The sequence below is a fragment of the Mobula hypostoma genome, chromosome 7 (genome assembly GCF_963921235.1).
Source record: "Mobula hypostoma chromosome 7, sMobHyp1.1, whole genome shotgun sequence".
Taxonomy (NCBI): Eukaryota; Metazoa; Chordata; class Chondrichthyes; order Myliobatiformes; family Myliobatidae; genus Mobula; species Mobula hypostoma.
In genome coordinates, this window is record NC_086103.1 from 131,060,672 (window position 1) to 131,079,905 (window position 19,234).

At 42.2% G+C, this 19,234-nt stretch overlaps 1 protein-coding gene across 1 annotated transcript in view; it reads right to left on the reverse strand.

Annotated features, from left to right (window-relative positions):
* Window positions 1-19,234, reverse strand: part of mfsd9 (major facilitator superfamily domain containing 9) — a 37,974-nt gene that overhangs the window by 17,132 nt on the left and 1,608 nt on the right. The window contains exons 2-3 of the mRNA XM_063052858.1: window positions 14,992-15,079; window positions 13,471-13,514 (exon numbers count right to left, since the gene is read on the reverse strand). Of these exons, the coding sequence (XP_062908928.1) occupies window positions 13,471-13,514; window positions 14,992-15,079 (132 nt within the window). The remainder of the gene's footprint in view (window positions 1-13,470; window positions 13,515-14,991; window positions 15,080-19,234) is intronic.

Below are 19,234 nucleotides of genomic sequence, written 5' to 3' on the forward strand. Positions count from 1 at the left end.
GGATCATAAGAAGTTTAGATTAGATTATGAGGAGACTCAGTCCTCGTTTATTGTCATTTAGAAATGCATGCATGCATTAAGAAATGATACAATGTTCCTCCAGAGTGATATCACAAAAGAAAACAAGACAAACCAAGGACTAACACTGACAAGACCACATAATTATAACATATAGTTTCAGCAGTGCAAAGCAATACCATAATTTGATAACGAGCAGACCATGGGAACCGTAAAAAAAAGTCTCAAAGTTCCGATCGACTCCCGATGGTCCCCGACAGCAGGCGGCAGAAAGGAGGAACTCTCTCTGCCATAAATCTCCAGGCACCGACAACTGTCAATGCATTGGAAGCACCCGACCACAGCTGACTCTGAGTTTGTCCGAAAACTTCGAGCCTCCGACCAGCCCTTTGACACCCAGCACCATCTATGCCGAGCGCTTCGACCCCCATCCCGGATGCCGAGCAACAAAGCCGAGGATTCAGGGCCTTCCCCTCCGGAGATTCAGGAACACACAGTAACAGCGGTAGCAAAAAAGGCATCTCAGAAGTTTCTCCAGATGTTCCTCCATTCTCTCACGTCTGTCTCCATCAAATCAGAATTGTGCACGGCACCCTACTTAAGTTTCAGAGGATTGTAGACTCAGCCAGCTCCGTCAGGAGCACAAGCTTCTCCAACATTGAAGAAATCTTCAAAAGGCAGTGGCTCTAAAAGGCTGCATCCATCTTAAAGGGCTGTCAGCATCTGGCACATGCCCTCTACTTATTGCTACAATCATGGAAGTGGTACAAGAACCTGAAGACCCACACTTCCATGAAGTTCTATGAAGAGATTCTTCTCCTCTGCTGTCAGATTCCTGAAATGTCCAGGAACTCATGAACACTACCTCACTATTCCTCTTGTGCAATATTTATTTATTTTATTGTTTATTTATATTATTGTTACTAAAAGTAATTTGTTATGCCTGCACTGCACTGCTGCCACAAAACAACAAGTTTCACAACTTACGTTAGGGAAAGTTTGCTAGTGCTTCCCAGGAAGTGGGGGAGGGGGTTAAACTGGAGTTGCAGAGTGCTGAACAGATAGCGGAGAGGTTGTGGAGACAGATGTTGATAAGACCTCAGACAAAGCCAGGAATCAAAAGGTTGAGCATACAGAGACTAATGTTCTGAGCTGCATATATTTCCTATAATACATCTTGCAATGAAAGGTGTATGACCTCAGGGCATGGACTAACACATGGAATAGTGATATTGCAGCCAGTAGTGAGACTTAGTTGCAGGGGGGGCAGGATTGACAACTCAATATTCCAAGGTCCTGTTGTTTTAGACATGACAGAACAGGAGGCATGGACTGATTAAGGATAGTCAGCATGGGTTTGTGCGTGGTAAGTTGTGTCTAACCAACCTTATAGAGTCTTTTGAGGAAGTTACCAGGAAAGTTGATGAAGGCAAGGCACCGAATGTCATCAACATGGATTTAGCAAAGCATTTGACAAGGTCCTGCATGGGAGGTTGGTCAAGAAGGTTCAGTGGTTTGGAATTCAAGATGAGGTAGTAAACTGGATTAGATATTGGCTTTGTGAGAGAAGCCAGAAAGCAGTAGTAGATGGTTGCCTCTCTAACTGGAGGCCAGTAACAGGTGGCGTGCCAAGGGATCGATGCTGGGTCTGTTGTTGGTTGTCATGCATATCAATGATCTGGATGATAATGTGGTTATCTGGATCAGCAAGTTTGCAGATGACACCAAGATTGGGGGTATAGTAGACAGCAAGGAAGACTATCAGAGCTGGCAGCGGGATCTGCATCAGCTAGAAAAATGGTAGATGGAATTTAATGCGGGCAAATGCGAGCTGTTGCACCTTGATATGACCAGCCAGGGTGAGTCTTACACAGTGAACAGTAGGGAACTGAGGAATGTGGTACAACAAAGGAATCTGAGAATACAGGTCCATAATTCATAGAAAGTAGCAACAAGGGAAGATTGGATTGAAAAGAAAGACACATTTGCCTTCATAAATGAAAGTACTGAGTACAGGAGATGGCCTGGATAGCGTGGGCATGGAGAGGATATTTCCTATAGTGGGTGAGTCTAGGATCAAAGGGCACAGCCTCAGATACAAGGACATCCCTTTGGAGCACAGGTGTGGAGGAATCTTTTTGGCCAGAGGGTGATGAATCTGTGGAATTCAATGCCATGGATGGCTGTGGAGGCCAAGTCATTGGGTACATTTAAAGGGGAGCTTGATAGGTGCTTGACTGATGAAGAACTCAATAGTTACAGGGAGAAGGCAGGAAATGGAGTTGAGGGAGATAATAAGTCAGCTGTGATGGAATGGTGAAGAGTCTCGATAGGCTGAATGGCCTATTTCTGCTCCCATGTCTATGGTCTTTTATCTTGGCATCTGAGCATATGAGACAGTGAGATAATTGCAGGTATTCATACTTCTGAAGGAGCCACAAAACCTTCCACAGTCACGTGTTACTATACTCAGAAATAAAAAGCATTGGAATTTGTCAGCCTTTAAGATAGTAAGTAAATGCAGGTCAGACAAAACACTTTTCTATAACCTTTAGGACAGATGCCACAGTAGAGCAGCTAACTGCCTCTCAGCTACAACGAAGGATTAATGCAAATAGTCTCTTTGGATGCATAGGCCCAGGGATCAGTTTCTGTGGCTTTATATCTGGAAATCTGAAATAAAAGACGTACTAAAATTAAGGTGAAACTGAAAACGAAAGGCTGCATATCTGGAATGACTGAATTCAATATTGAGTCCTGCGTGCTGCAACAAGCTTGGAAGAAAGATGAGATGCTGCTTCTTGATTTTGAATTGGGCTTCACTTGGACACTATAGGAGGCCAAAGACAGAGAAGTCAGAGGGATTCTTGGCACGCATCTGGAAGCCAAGAAACATAGAAAACCTACAGCACAATACAGGCCCTTCGGCCCACAATGTTGTGCTGAACATGTACTTACTTTAGGAATTACCTAAGGTTACCCATAGCCCTCTATTTTTCTAAGCTCCATGTACCTATCCAGGAGTCTCTTAAAAGACCCTATTGTATCCGCCTCCACCACCATTGCCGGCAGCTCCTTCCACACACTCTTTGCGTAAAAAACTTACCCCTGACATCTCCTCTGTACCTAATTCCAAGCACCTTAAGGCTGTGCCCTCTTGTGTTCGCCATTTCAGCCTTGGGAAAAAGCCTCTGACTATCCACACAATCAATGCCTCTCATCATTTTATACACCTCTATCAGGTCACCTCTCATCCTCTGTCGCTCCAAAGGAGAAAAAGCCGAGTTCACTCAACCTATTCTCATAAGGCATTCTCCCCAATCCAGGAAACATCCTTGTAAATCTCCTCTGCACACTTTCTATGGCTTCCATATCCTTCCTGTAGAGAGGCGACTGGAACTGAACACAGTACTCCAAGTGGGGTCTGACCAGGGTCCTATATAGCTGTAACATTACCTCTCGCCTCTTAAATCCAATTCCACGATTGATGAAGGCCAATACACCGTACGCATTCTTAACCACAGAGTCAACCTGCGCAGCTGCTTTGAGCGTCCTATGGACTCAGACCCCAAGATCCCTCTGATCCTCCACACTGCCAAGAGTCTTACCACTAATACTATATTCACCCATCATATTTAACCTACTAAAATGAACCACTTCACACTTATCTGGGTTGAACTCCATCTGCCACTTCTCAGCCCAGTTTTACATCCTATCAATGCCCCACTGTAACCTCTGACAGCCCTCCACACTATCCACAACACCTCCAACCTTTGTGTCATCAGCAAACTTACTAACCCATTCCTCCACCACTTCTTCCAGGTCTTTTATAAAAATCATGAAGAGTAAGAGTCCCAGAGAAGATCCCTGAGGCACTCCACTGGTGACTGACCTCCATGCAGAATATGACCCATCTACAATCACTCATCATTGTGTTTAGTCACATCCTCAAAAAATTCAATCAGGCTTGTAAGGCATGACCTGCCCTTGACAAAGCCATGCTGACTATTCCTAATCATATTATACCTCTCCAAATGTTCATAAATCCTGCCTCTCAGGATCTTCTCCATCAACTTACCAACCACTGAGGTAAGACTCACTGGTCTATAATATCCTGGGCTATCTCTACTCTCTTTCTTGAATAAAGGAACAACATTCGCAACCCTCCAATCCTCTGGAACCTCTCCTGTCCCCATTGATGATGCAAAGATCATTGCCAGTGGCTCAGCAATCTCCTCCTTCGCCTCCCACAGTAGCCTGGGGTACATCTCATCCGGTCTCGGTGACTTACCCAACTTGATGCTTCCCAAAAGCTCCAGCACATCCTTTTTCTTAAAATCTACATGCTCAAGCTTTTCAGTCTGCTGCAAGTCATCACCAAGATCCTTTTCCATAGTGAATACTGAAGTAAAGTATTCATTAAGTTCCTCTCCCATTTCCTCCGGTTCCATACATACTTTCCCACTGTCACACTTGATAGGTCTTATTCTTTCACATCTTATCCTCTTGCTCTTCACATACTTGTAGAATGCTTTGGGGTTTTCCTTAATCCTGTCCACCAAGGCCTTCTCATGGCCCCCTCTGGCTCTCCTAATTTCCTTTTTAAGCTCCTTCCTGTTAGCCTTATAATCTTCTAGATCTCTAATATTACCTAGCTCTCTGAACCTTTTGTAAGCTTTTCTTTTCTTTTCTTCTTGACTGGATTTACTACAGCCCTTACACACCACGGTTCCTGTACCCTACCATAACTTCCCTGTCTCATTGGAATGTACCTATGCAAAACTCCACAAATATCCCCTGAACATTTGCCACATTTCTTCCATACTTTTCCCTGAGAACATCTGTTTCTAATTTAAGCTTCCAATTTCCTGCCTGATAGCCTCATAATTCCTCGTACTCCAATTAAACGCTTTTCTAACTTGTCTGTCCAATCTCTCTCCGATGCTTTTGTAAAGGAGATAGAATTATGATCTCTATCTCCAAAGTGCTCTCCCACTGAGACACCTGACACATGACCAGGTTCATTTCCCAATATCAAATCAAGTACAGCCTCTCCTCTTGTAGGCTTATTTGCATATTGTGTCAAGAAACCTTCCTGAACACACCTAACAAACTCCACCTCGTCTAAACCCCTTGCTCTAGGGAGATGCCAATCAATATTTGGCAAATATAAAATCTCCCACCACGACAACTCTGTTATTATTACACCTTTCCAGGATCTGTTTCCCTATCTGCTCCTCAATATCCCTGTTACTACTGGGCGGCCTATAAGAACACCCAGTAAAGTTATTGACCCCTTCCTGTTCCTAACTTCCACCCACAGAGACTCCGTAGACAATCTCTCCATGGCGTCCACCTTTTCTGCAGCCGTGACACTATCTCTGATCAACCGTGCCATGCCCCCACCTCTTTTGCCTCCCTCCCTGTCCTTTCTGAAACATCTAAAACCCGGCACTTGAAGTAACCAGTCCTGTCCCTGAGCCACCCAAGTCTCTGTAATGGCCACCACATCCTATCTCCAAGTACTGATCCACGCTCTAAGCTCATCTACTTTGTTCACAACACTCCTTGCGTTAAAATAGACGCATCTCAAACCTTCGGTCTGAGCGTGTCCCTTCTCTATCACCTGCCTATCCTCCCTCTCGCACTGTCTACAAGCTTTCTCTATTTGTGAGCCAACCTCCTCTTCCCCAGTCTGTTCAGTTCGTAGGTGGTGCCTGTGATGTGTTGGGCAGTTTTGTAGAGTCTTCCAGTCCACTGCAGTGCAGTTGCTGTACCATGCAAAGATGCAGCTTATTAGAATCCTCTCCACTGCGCATCTCTAGAACAATGTGAGTATAGACGACTGAGAGTCCAGCTCTCTTCAGCTTCCTCAGAGGCATTCCTAATTATGTAGAATGTATCCTGGGACCATGGCAGATTATGCGAGATATGCATTTTCAGGAACTCTTCTACCTCCTCTCCATAGGCCATCTCGTTGTTTGTGATGAGCCCCACCATTGTTGTGTTATTGGCGAACTTGACAACGTCATTACTTAGGTGTTTGGCTATGGTCATGTGCGAGCAAAATGTACAGCAATGGGCTCAGCACACTAGCCATGTTGAGGATGTTGTGGAGGAAGGAACAGTTGTGCATCCTGACTATCTGAGGTCTGTTGGTTAGGAAGTCTAACACCCAGTTGTTCAGTGGTATGGTTAGACCAAGGAATAGGAGTTTATTCACCAAGTCTGGGACAATAGTGTTGAATACTAGACTGAAATCGAGAAACAACATTCTGACATCAGTATCCTTGTTTTCTAGGTGTCAGGGCCATGTTCATGACAGCTGTTATGGCACTTGTTGTACTGCAGTTCTGTTGGTTAGCATTTGGCAAGTGTCCAATGTGGCAAGAATAGAGTTTTTCATATGTGCCATAACCAGCTATTTAAAGCACTTCATGATGTTTGGTGTCAGTGCCACCAGGCAGTGTCATTTAATTCTGGAAGTGTAGAATCCTTTGATACATATATGATGGTGGCTGATTTGAAGCATGTGGGGACAGCAGCCTGGACGAATAGAGTGTTAAAGATGGCCTCGATGACGTCAGTGAACTGGTGTGCACCCTCCAGTACTCGGCCTGTAATGTTGTCTGGCCCAAGCATATTACGAGGGTTGACTCACTGCAGAATCCTTCTCACATCTGCTGTTGTTACAGACAGTGGCAGTTCACCTGGGAGGTGGGTAGCTTTCATAGCCAGTGTTAGTGTTGCGTGCCTCAAAGTGTACATAAAGGTTATTTAGAGCATCAGGGAGGCATCACTGGTACAGTTGACGCTGTCTTCCTTGTGTAGTCAGTAATGCCCTTGATGCCCAGCCACATACAGCACAGTCTGCTCAGAAGTTTAAGGTAGGTAAATGCAGTGGTGTTGCATCTGCTGTGGTTGCTTGGGGAAATGTTGTGGAGAACAGGACAAGTTGGTGGTAATGGAAAAATAAACAAGGGAGCTGCAAAGAGAGGTTCCTTTTGCAATCTAAGTGGAAAAGGGAGGATATATTTGGTGGTGCAATTTCATTACAGCTAGCAGAAACTGTGAAGGATAAAGTGGCTTGTGGGATAGAAGGTGAAGACCACGGGACATATATCCTTTCTCTGGGAGGGGAAGGGTTGAGAGCAAAAGTATGCAAAACAAGGAAGACATGGATGAGATGTCTGTCATCTAAGAAACTGGCAAAGTCAAAATTAAGAACAGATTTGACAGAACCTATTAACAAGTGTTGAAAAATCTCTATAACCTGGAAAATTTAGTGTTCATGCTTTGCCATATATCCACTCTGCATCACCCATCCTTTCACAACTCTAAACATGCTTGTTTTCCTAATTTTCCAGTTTTGATGACCATTGGTTGACCTAAAGCATATAATCATTTTAACTACCAGCATTTTCTGTGAGGATCAGAACTATCATAACATCTCCAGCATTTTCTGCTTTTATTTGAACATTCATGACTAAAATTCCAGAAGGACATGCTTAGTTTGCCTGTTAACTATCATACAATGTTTCTATGTTCTTGTGCAGATCAGAACGCCCCTTCTACCAAGGACGCTGCTGTAGCATAGCGGTTAGCATGATGCTAATATGGCTCGAGGCATCAGAGTTTGGAATTCCAACGTAAGACGTTTGTACTTCCTCCCTAAAGTCCAACAACTTGGTTACTGTATATCTTAAAATCTCTAACCTCTATTCCCACTGACACTATTGTTCTTGTAACACAATTTTCTGTACATGAGGTTTCTTACAAATGTAATTGTTGCATTGGGGCAGAACTACCTGTGTATGGAAAAGTACAGAAAAGCATGAAAGGAAGACAATGCCTTTGGACACCATTCCACACTCGAATTGGTTGACTGCACTTTCATTTTCTGAGAATAATTTTGGAATGATTTCCCATTATTTCAAAATAATTTATAAAATCCCTAGAGTATTTAACTTAAGTTTGTTTTCTAAATTACTCAATTTAGCATATTGCTTTATTCAAGTCATTTTCACATTCCAGAGTAAGTCCTGAAGTGATTACCATAAGACCATAAGACAAAGGAGCAGAAGTAGGCCATTCGGCCCATCGAGTCTGCTCCGCCATTTTATCATGAGCTGATCTATTTTATCCTATTTAGACCCACTGCCCCGCCTTCTCACCATAACCTTTGATGCCCTGGCTACTCAGATACCTATCAATCTCTGCCTTAAATACACCCAACGACTTGGCCTCCACTGCTGCCCGTGGCAACAAATTCCATAGATTCACCACCCTCTGACTAAAAAAATTTCTTCGCATTTCTGTTCTGAAAGGGCGCCCTTCAATCCTGAAGTCATGCCCTCTCGTACTAGACTCCCCCATCATGGGAAACAACTTTGCCACATCCACTCTGTCCATGCCTTTTAACATTCGAAATGTTTCTATGAGGTCTCCCCTCATTCTTCTAAACTCCAAGGAATACAGTCCAAGAGCGGACAAACGTTCCTCATATGTTAACCCTCTCATTCCCGGAATAATTCTAGTGAATCTTCTCTGTACCCTCTCCAACGTCAGCACATCCTTTCTTAAATAAGGAGACCAAAACTGCCCACGGTACTCCAAGTGAGGTCTCACCAGCGCCTTATAGAGCCTCAACATCACATCCCTGCTCCTATACTCTATTCCTCTAGAAATAAATGCCAACATTGCATTCGCCTTCTTCACTACTGACTCAACCTGGAGGTTAACTTTAAGGGAATCCTGTACGAGGACTCCCAAGTCCCGTTGCATCTCAGAACTTTGAATTCTTTCCCCATTTAAATAATAGTCTGCCCGTTTATTTTTTCTGCCAAAGTGCATAACCATACACTTTCCAACATTGTACTTCATTTGCCACTTCTCTGCCCATTCTTCCAATCTATCCAAGTCTCTCTGCAGACTCTCCGTTTCCTCAGCACTACCAGCCCCTCCACCTATCTTCGTATCGTCGGCAAACTTAGCCACAAAGCCACCTATTCCATAATCCAAATCGTTGATGTACAATGTAAAAAGAAGCGGCCCCAACACTGATCCCTGTGGAAAACCACTGGTAACCGGCAGCCAACCAGAATAGGATCCCTTTATTCCCACTCTCTGTTTCCTTCCAATCAGCCAACGCTCTATCCACGTATGTAACTTTCCCGTAATTCCATGGGCTCTTATCTTGCTGAGTAGCCTCATACGTGGCACCTTGTCAAAGGCCTTCTGAAAATCCAAATATACAACATCCACTGCATCTCCCTTGTCTAGCCTACTGGTAATTTCCTCAAAAAATTGTAATAGGTTTGTCAGGCAGGATTTTCCTTTAAGGAATCCATGCTGAGTTCTGCCTATCTTGTCATATGCCTCCAGGTACTCTGTAACCTCATCCTTGACAATCGACTCCAACAACTTCCCAACCACCGACGTCAAGCTAACAGGTCTATAATTTCCTTTTTGCTTCCTTGCCCCCTTCTTAAATAGCGGAGTGACATTAGCAATCTTCCAGTCTTCCGGAACCATGCCAGAATCTATCGACTTTTGAAAGATCATCGCTAATGCCTCTGCAATCTCCACAGCTACTTCCTTCAGAACATGAGGGTGCATTCCATCTGGTCCAGGAGATTTATCGACCTTTAGCCTATTCAGCTTCCTGAGTACTTTCTCTGTCGTAATTGTGACTGCGCACACTTCTCTTCCCTGCCACCCTTGAGTGTCCGGTATCCTGCTGTCTTCCTCAGTGAAGACTGATGCAAAATACTTGTTCAGTTCCTCTGCCATCTCCTCATCTCCCATTACAATTTCTCCAGTATCATTTTCTATTGGTCCTATATCTACTCTCACCTGTCTTTTACTCTTTATATACTTGAAAAAGCTTTTAGTATCCTCTTCGATATTATTTGCTAGTTTCCTTTCATAGTTAATCTTTTCTCTCTTAATGACCTTCTTGGTTTCCTTTTGTAAGGTTTTAGAGACTTCCCAATCTTCTGTCTTCCCACTAATTTTTGCTTCCTTGTATGCCCTCTCCTTAGCTTTAACTTTGGCTTTGACTTCTCTTGTCAACCACGGTTGCATCCTTTTTCCACTCGAAAATTTCTTCTTTTTTGGAATATACCTGTCCTGCACATTCCTCATTTCTCACATAAACTCCAGCCACTGCTGCTCTGCCGTCTTTCCCGCCAGTGTCTCTTTCTAGTCAACTTTGGCCAGTTCCTCTCTCATGCCACTGTAATTTCCTTTACTCCACTGAAACACCAACATATCAGATTTCGGCTTCTCTTTATCTAATTTCACAGTGAACTCAATCATGTTATGATCACTGCCTCCTAAGGGTTCCTTCACCTCAATCTCTGGCCTCACTATCGCACACGTGGCACATTACCCGAAAGAATATCTTGATATTCCTGAGACTAGGAGAACTATAAACCTTTCCACTTAACACTTGCAATCATGCTTCAATTTATTATTATTCAGAAACTTTCTTCGAACGAAAAGTTAATTTACCCATCTTCTTATTAGTGACAAGCAAAACAATATCAGGCCTTTTTATATAAAATTCAAATATATAAAATGTGAAAATGGTTTTTAGTTTATCTGAGCTACATTCAAACAACTGTTAAATATACCTCAAGCAAAATCTTGCTACTGTTCATGGTCACACTTAAAACTGAGCGAAGGGGTAAACACTGAAAACAATAAGTTCATGCTGGTGTAACTCTGTCAACAGGAACTGTTGGCAAAAAGAACTACAGTCTACAAATCAGTGAATTCAAATGAATCAAGGACAGTGGAATCAGACAGACTAATTGCCTCTGTTCTTGCCATGATTAAGGAGATGAAGACTGCCATTTTAAAAAGAGACTCTGTGTTCTCCATTTTGTTAAATGAAGTTGCTTGGCTTCATCAGTGCTTTAAAGAGGACACAATTATGCTCAAGGTAATCTGCTGAACTAGGGATAATTTCCAAATGTTGTTTGTGAGGTGTTCGTTGATTGGATATAACATGCAGGTTTGTGACTGTTGGAGTTTGTACTTGCTCTGCGTAATTCAAGCTGGTCCTGAAGAGAACAAAGAGCCATGAGTGATCAGTCTTCACTTCTGGATCAGAGCCAATAAAGTGTTAAAGGTCAGTCAAGTGACCCACAGCCAATGACACTGGATTGCAACATTTGAATTGGTAACAAATGAATATAAAAGCAAACGCTTTGAATGTCTGGCAGTGATGACTCTAAGAGATTCACCATCATAGATGTGAGATGCCCCACAGGAGATTCCAATCGGGACTATGAGGAACATATGGCCAGCAGCAAAGACTTCATTTTAACTGGTATTCCTTTTTCAATTCTTTGACTTTCATGGAAGGTCAGGAAAACTTAGTAGATGTACACAAAGGTACAGGTTTCCCCCGCCATCCGAAGGTAGAGCGTTCCTATGAAACAGTTCGTAAGTCGAAACGTCGTAAAGCGAAGAAGCAATTACCATTTATTTATATGGGAAAATTTTGTGAGCGTTCGCAGACCCAAAAATAACCTACCAAATCATGCCAAGTAACACATAAAACCTAAAATAACAGTAACATATAGTAAAAGCAGGAATGATATGATAAATACACAGCCTATATAAAGTAGAAATACTTCTCTACAATGATTGCCTGCACAGATCTCCATAGCGAAAATCTCACGCAAGTGCTCTCAGCAGAAAATTTCACGCAAGCACTGTTGGCATAAACGCGCTCTCCAGTAACCTTTAAACTATGAAGCTGCCAAATCTACCAAATAACACATAAAAATACACAGCCTGTATAAAGTAGAAATAATGTATGCACAGTGAAGTATCACTTACCGGAATTGGGAAAACAGCGCTGAGCACACTGATGATGGGTGTGTTAGACTGAGTCATCGCGGGCTGGGTGGTGCAGTGGCCCCCACCCTCCGGGCCGCCGACCCGATACATTGCCGCGAAAAACACAGCAGTAGCCGGGAGGCACACAGCACATCGTTAAGAAAAAAGCCGAAATAAACATGCTAATTAATTAGGTGCTGCCCGGCACGTAAATGTCGGCGCAGATCAGAGGTGATTGCCGATTGCATCGTCTCTGATCTGGCCTGACAATTACGTGCTAGGCGGCACCTAATTAATTAGCATGTTTATTTTGACTTTTTTCTTAAAGATGTGCTGTGTGCTTCCCAGCTACTGCTGCGTTCTTCGTGAATCTGTATAGTATCTGTCCAGGGCCCAGGTGTTGGGGTGCTGGGACCTGGGGTGTCATCTCATCGTCGATCAGGGCAGGCAGCTCATCTTCTCCTATGACTGCCCGCCTCGATGTTGAAAGTCGAGGTTCCTCATCTGCTGTGGCTGATGTGGAAGGCTTGCTTGACTGCTGAGCCTCGCGCATTTTTCTATCATACAGTTGTTTGTAAGCACTCAAACCATCCTGCAAATATCCCCTAAACCTACGTACCCTTTCAAAATTAAAGTCGTACTTTATCATTACAGCGAAAATCTCATGCAGTTGCTTCACTTTCTGCATTCGGTTGCATTTGGTTTTGATTGTTATCCTTTCCTTGTCCGATTGCATCAGCTCTTCATCTATCAGTCCTTGGTCATGGGATGCTAAAACCTCTTCAACATCATCTTCGTCAATTTCCACAAGCCAAACTCACTTTGTCCTTGCTTCGTTCACCACGATCGAAATGCTTAATTATTTCTAGTTTTACGCTAAGTATAACACCCTTACTCTTTCAGGCTTTTCCGACACCTTAGAACTCATCTTGCTAACGGCTGCTCAATCCAACGTGTTTAAGCAATGCCATTCTGAATATGGGGCAGAGCGGCTGCTTGGAGCGCGCGTTGATTTTTTATCGCACGCTGCCTTTCTTCGTAACAGTGAAAACACCTTCTGAAAGCGAAAACAGGGTACTAATGTAGGTCTTCCGTAACAGTGAGGTTTCGTAAAGCGAACGTTCGAAAAGCGGGGGACACCTGTATTCAGATGTGTAAGTTCATGTGTTCTTCCATTGAGACAATAAAGCTACTTATCGACAGTTACAGATTCTTCCTCTGCCTCCCTGATCATTATTACAAAGGGCAATTCTTATAACAGGAACCTTTAAATTAGGTATGTATCAGCTACCTGGCATTAAAGGAGTTTGAAGCACTCATACAAAATTTTCTATTCTGAACATAACCCAATTAGATTGGCACATCTGGGTGGAATCATGACCAAACAGAGCCACGATATTTTCACATAACAAGGTTGTTAACACCCCTCACTGGAAGGTGATTTCACAAATAAGTACATCCCCACTACTTGAATGATTAAGTGTATTTAGTGGGGAAAGTTCTATTAACTGAGGGATTTAAAGTAACAATTCAATTTTTAAAAAAATGTTAATTGCAACTTAAATTCTTGTTGCAATACCATGACAATGTAGTACTTACAATTAGTATACTGGAAAACAGTTGGAGTAGTCCATACAGGGAACCTGAAATAAATATATACCATAAATACAGAGATTCTACAGATGCCGGAAATCCAGAACACCACACACAAAATGTTGGAGGAACTCAGCAAATCAGGCAGCATCTATGGAGAGGAATAAACAGTTGATACCTTGGGCAGAGACTGTTCATCAGAACTGGGTCTCAGCCCGAAACATTGACTGTTTATTCCTCTCCATAGATTCTGCCTGAACTGCTGAGTTTCTCCAACATTTTGTGTGTTGATGAAGATATACCATTCAGTTTTAATGAAACAAGCTATAACTTCTATGTATCTGGACTTACTTAAAAAGAAAATGCTTGATCACGATTCATGCAAAAACAGATTGTGGTGGGTGTGGGTGTACGAAGGGGGGCGAGAGTAGGGGGAAGGTTGTGAGATAAAGCAGTAGACACATATAGAACAATGGATTCCCTAGGAAGACTGGATGAATTGGGATAGAGCTTATGGACCAGATGGGGCAGGTGTGCTTCCTCAGCATCTCCTCCTCCCCAAGTTAACCAGCGGACATCATCATGATCTGGCCTTTCCTCAGCCTACCTCATCTCCCAGGCTGTGAAGTGACTGCGTGACTCCCTACTCCCAAACTCCCTTGACTTTCCCTCAGATTCAGCACATGCTCTGCTCCCCAGAATTTCAAGCAAATTTAACACCTAGGCCATTACAATTATAATGCAGCTTGGACTACTGGACACCATTAGGCAGTGACGGTCGTTACGTTGCACAGCACTCGGAGTTGAGCAAGGGCCTTATGAATGTGGGGTGAAAGACCGTGAGGTGATGGAGGTGAGTCAAAGATGGGAGATGACAGGAAAAAAGTAGACTTCAATGCCAAGGACCTGGCCAGCGATTGCCATTCCGCCATCACCTTCCTTGAAAAATCCCTTTCATGGATGAGATCACACCACTGCCTTACACCATAGGTTGTTTTTAAACTGGAGTTTTAAAGCAAATGCCATGCTTTACCCAACAACTGGGCTGTTGTGTGTTAATCCAGACATTAAACAATTAGGGTGGCACGGTAGTATAGCGGTTAGCTCAACACTTTACAGTACCAGCAATGCAGGTTCAATTCCCGCCACTGCTTGCAGGGAGTTTGTAACATTCTCAATGTGACCATGTGGGTTTCCTACAGGTGCTCCAGCTTCCTCCCAGTATCTAAAGGTTGGTAGGTTAATTGGTCATTGTAAATTGCACCATGGTTAGGTGAGGATTAAATCGGGGGGTTGCTGGGTGGTGTAGCTCAAGGGCTGGATGGGCCAATTCCACAATCAATAATAAATAAATAAAATAAGAAACAATAGTGTCCCAGCTGCCTAGTACCTCAGACTGCATATGAGGGTTATACATTCTTTATTTTAAAGAACAAACATTTCTAAAGTAAATATTTAAACAATATAAACATGCTTAATAACCATCTACTAAACACTTTACAAGGAATGCTGCATCAACACACTGACCTATTAGTCCTGCTACTGTTGAGCTTCCTCCAAGAAGCTTGATGTGTCGACTTAATAAAGGAACTACCAAACTCACACCAAATAAGTCCTAAGAAAGCACAGACATAATACAAATAAATCTCACAAAGGATATCTCAATATATACAAATATAGACATTTCAACAAGGATAGAGAATCTGGAGTTTCACTAGCTCTTTAAACCATTGCCATGTGATACATCAAGGGTGGACAGGATCTGATTCTGATCCTCACAGAAAATTTACTGATCAAAATCAATTAAACATTTAAAACATTAAAAAGTTGTCTTTTTGATTCTTTATTTTTATTGAAAGCTATTGAATATTGAAAAGCCTAGATGGAGTAGACATGAAAGCAGTGTTTCCTATAGTGGGTGAGTCTTGGACCAGAGGGTACAACCTTGGAATAGAGGAATGTCCATTTACAACCGAGTTGAGGAGGAACTTCTTGAGCCAGAGGGTAGTGAATAGGTGGTATTCGCTGCCATAGACATCTGTGGAGGCCAAGTCATTGAGTATATTTAAGTGGAGGTTGATAGGTTCTTGTCTAGTCAGGGCATCAAAGGTTACAGGGTGAAGGTAGCAGAATGAGAATGGGGTTGAGAGGGTTAATAAATCATCAATGATGAAATAGCAGAGCAGGCTCAATGGTCCGAATGGTCTTATCCTGTCCCTATGTCTTTGAGAATCAGTAACATTTAATTATAGTTCTAAGGCATCTAAGGGAGTAAGTTCACAGAATCTGACAGTTAGTAGTCACCCACAGCCAATTCCTCTTTGCTGGAACTGTGGGTTGGCTAAGCCATATTTATGAAAAGTAAACCCATACAGGCAGGTACCACAATTAGTGAGTTTGAGCAGATCAGATCTAAGACAGTCACCCTCACCATGATCCAGATGTCATTGCCACCCTACCCCCAACCATCTTCATTTCTCATCTTCACTAGTTCACTTCCACAATTTACTGTCTGAGATAAAAGGAGCTGGCTTCACACTCCATTTCCTTATGACCTCACATCAAGCTGATTTCACAATCCTCCATAACCATTATGCCACTTCTTTTACTCTCTTGTTGGTTTATTTCTCCATTCCACTTCCATATGGTGTAATCAAATACTGCACCTCTGTGTGCTTAATGGATACAAAGATCTCCAACTTTAAATTTTATTTTTGTTTTACTTCATCACATTATTCTGCTTTCATTACATTACCTCAAATACTCTGCTTAGCTTTGATTTTTGTTTTGCAGCTCATCTCTTTGGAAGATACTATACCCTGTAATAATTGATGCCTTAAGTAGATACGCGTAAAAACACTGACATTTTCTTGTACAAGGCAATGGTAACATTTTAGGAAGAGTTAATGACAAACAGGCCAAGTAAAACTGGTTACTTTCGGACAAACTAACTTACATAATCTTTAAAACGCAAACAACAGGAATTCTGCAGATGCTGGAAATTCAAGCAACACACATCAAAGTTGCTGGTGAACGCAGCAGGCCAGGCATCATCTCTAGGAATCTTCCTAGAGATGCTGCCTGGCCTGCTGCGTTCACCAGCAACTTTGATGTGTGTTACATAAACTTTCATTGTTTCCACTCTTTCTAAAGACAGCTAGCTAATCATTAAACATGGGGCTGAAGTGATATAAAATGCATTTGTACCCCATAACATAGAGCCTGTAACACACTACAGTAACACATTAGTTTGAGATTAGTGCACAGAACAATGCAATAAACTTTAAATTTAGTATAGCTTTTCAATGTATTCTGTAAACACTGAATTTGAAAACATCACTGCACAAATATACATGCACACACAAATATACACACAGTATTACCTGTACTCCACACAAAACATACAGACACACATATACAGTCACACATATACAGTTGCAAGAAAAAGTTTACGAACCCTTTGCAATTACCTGGTTTTCTGCATTAGTTACTCATAAAATGAAGTCTGATCTTCATCTGAGTCATAATAATACACAAACACAATCTGCCTAAATGAATAACACACAAACAATTGTATTTCTCATGTCTTTTTTGAACACATTGTTTAATTATTCACAGTTCAGGCTCAAAAAACTATGTAAACTCTTGTTTTTAATAACTGGTAGAACCTTCTTTAGCAGCAATAACCTCTACCAAACATTTCCTGCACAATGGCAAGGAGGAATTTTAGACCATTCCTCCATACAAACCTGTTTCAGTTCATCAGTATTTCTGGGATACCTTCCATGAACAGCCCTCTTCAGGTGCATCTCAATTGGGTTAAGGTATGGACTCTGACTTGGCCATTCCAAAACATGAACTTTCTTCTTTTTAAACCATCTTTCTTATAGTGGACACATGAATGGACACAAGTTCTAGAGCTCTCTGCAGATCTTTTGCTGTTAATCTTGGGTTCTTTTTCGCTTCGTTCAGCATTGCACATTGTGCTCTTGGTGTGATCTTTGCAGAAAGCCCGATATTAGGGACAGTAGCAACAGCATTGAGTTTTCTCCATTTGTAGACAATTTCTTACTGTGGACTGAAGAACACTCAGGTCTTTAGAAATGGTCTTGTAGCCTCTTCCAGCTTCATGTACCTCTACAATTCCTCATTTAAGATTCCCTGAAAGTTTTTTTGATCAAGTCATGGCACACATAAACAGATCTTTCTTGAGAAGAGCAGGCTCTGTCAGTTCCTGTGCCTTTTTTTAAAATAAATATGGTAGGACACTTCTACAATCAACACCTCCAACCTCATCTCATTGACTGGAACAACTGACTTCAGATAGCTTTTGCTGAAGGCGTTATCCCAGAGGTTCACATACTTTTTGTACCTAGACAGTGATTGTTTAAATGGTGTACTCAGTATTGATGAGAAGTAGTACAAATGTTTGTGTGTTATTAGTTTAGGCAGATTGTGCTGTCCATTATTGTGACTTAGATGAAGATCAGACCATATTTTATGAGTAATTAATGCAGAAAACCAGGTAATTGCAAATGGTTCACAGACTTTTTCTTGCAATTGTATTTTCACACATATTCCCGCTGCTGCCTCTAAGGAGTTTGTACTTCTCTCTGGGTGCTCTGACTTTCTCCCACAATCCAAAGACATATGGTTGGTAGGTTCAATGGTCATTGTAAGTTGTCCCATATTTAGGCTAGGATTAAGTCAAGGGATTGCTGGGCTGGGCAGCTTGAAGAGCCTATTTCATGCTGTGTCTCAATAAATAAATACACGCACACACATATATATATATATATATGTGTGTCTCAATATCAAGCTGTATCTCAATAAATAAATACAAACACAAACTCTCTCACACACACAATCATGCACACTCCTATACATACACATGTACATAGACTTAATTGGAATGATCAACCAATTGATCATCCAACTAATAATCCAAAGCAGGAAAATAATTAACCAGAAAGCAAAGAGCTGCAAATGTTGGAAATCAGAATCAAAACTAGGGAACAGGTCTGGCAGCATTTGCAGGAAAAACAAACTTGGTATTTTAGGTTTAAGACAAGGCTCTGTGGTAGACCTCACTTCTCACTCAGGAATCTAAGCTTGTCTTCTGCATCAGTGGAAGGCAGGAAATAGAAGTGCCAGCAACACACATCAAAGTTGCTGGTGAACGCAGCAGGCCAGGCAGCATCTCTAGGAAGAGGTGCAGTCGACGTTTCAGGCCGAGACTCTTCGTTCTTCCCGGCCTGAAACGTCGACTGCACCTCTTCCTAGAGATGCTGCCTGGCCTGCTGCGTTCACCAGCAACTTTGATGTGTGTTGCTTGAATTTCCAGCGTCTGCAGAATTCCTGTTGTTTGCGTTTTTAAATAGAAGTGCCATCTACTTTACATGCCACTGATCAAAAAGGGACTACCCGGAAGGTTTTTCTTACCCTGAGGGTGGTGGGTGCTTGGAACAAAATGCCAAAAGACATGGTTGAATTAGCTGTAATTATGTTTAAAAGACATGTGAACAAGTACGCAGTTAGGAAATATCCAGGGGAATATAAGACAAATACAAGCAATTGGGATTGGCATTGAAGGGCACCTTGGACAGCATGATCAAGTTGGGCCTAAGTTTGTCGTGGTTTTACAAATGACAAGGAGACGCTGAAGATTCTCCAAGAAATTTTAAACTTTAATTTGCAAATCAAAGCTGAGACAGACAGTGGGCTAGCTTCTGTAAGTCTGCCACTGAATGCCTGCCTGTCTGTTTCACAC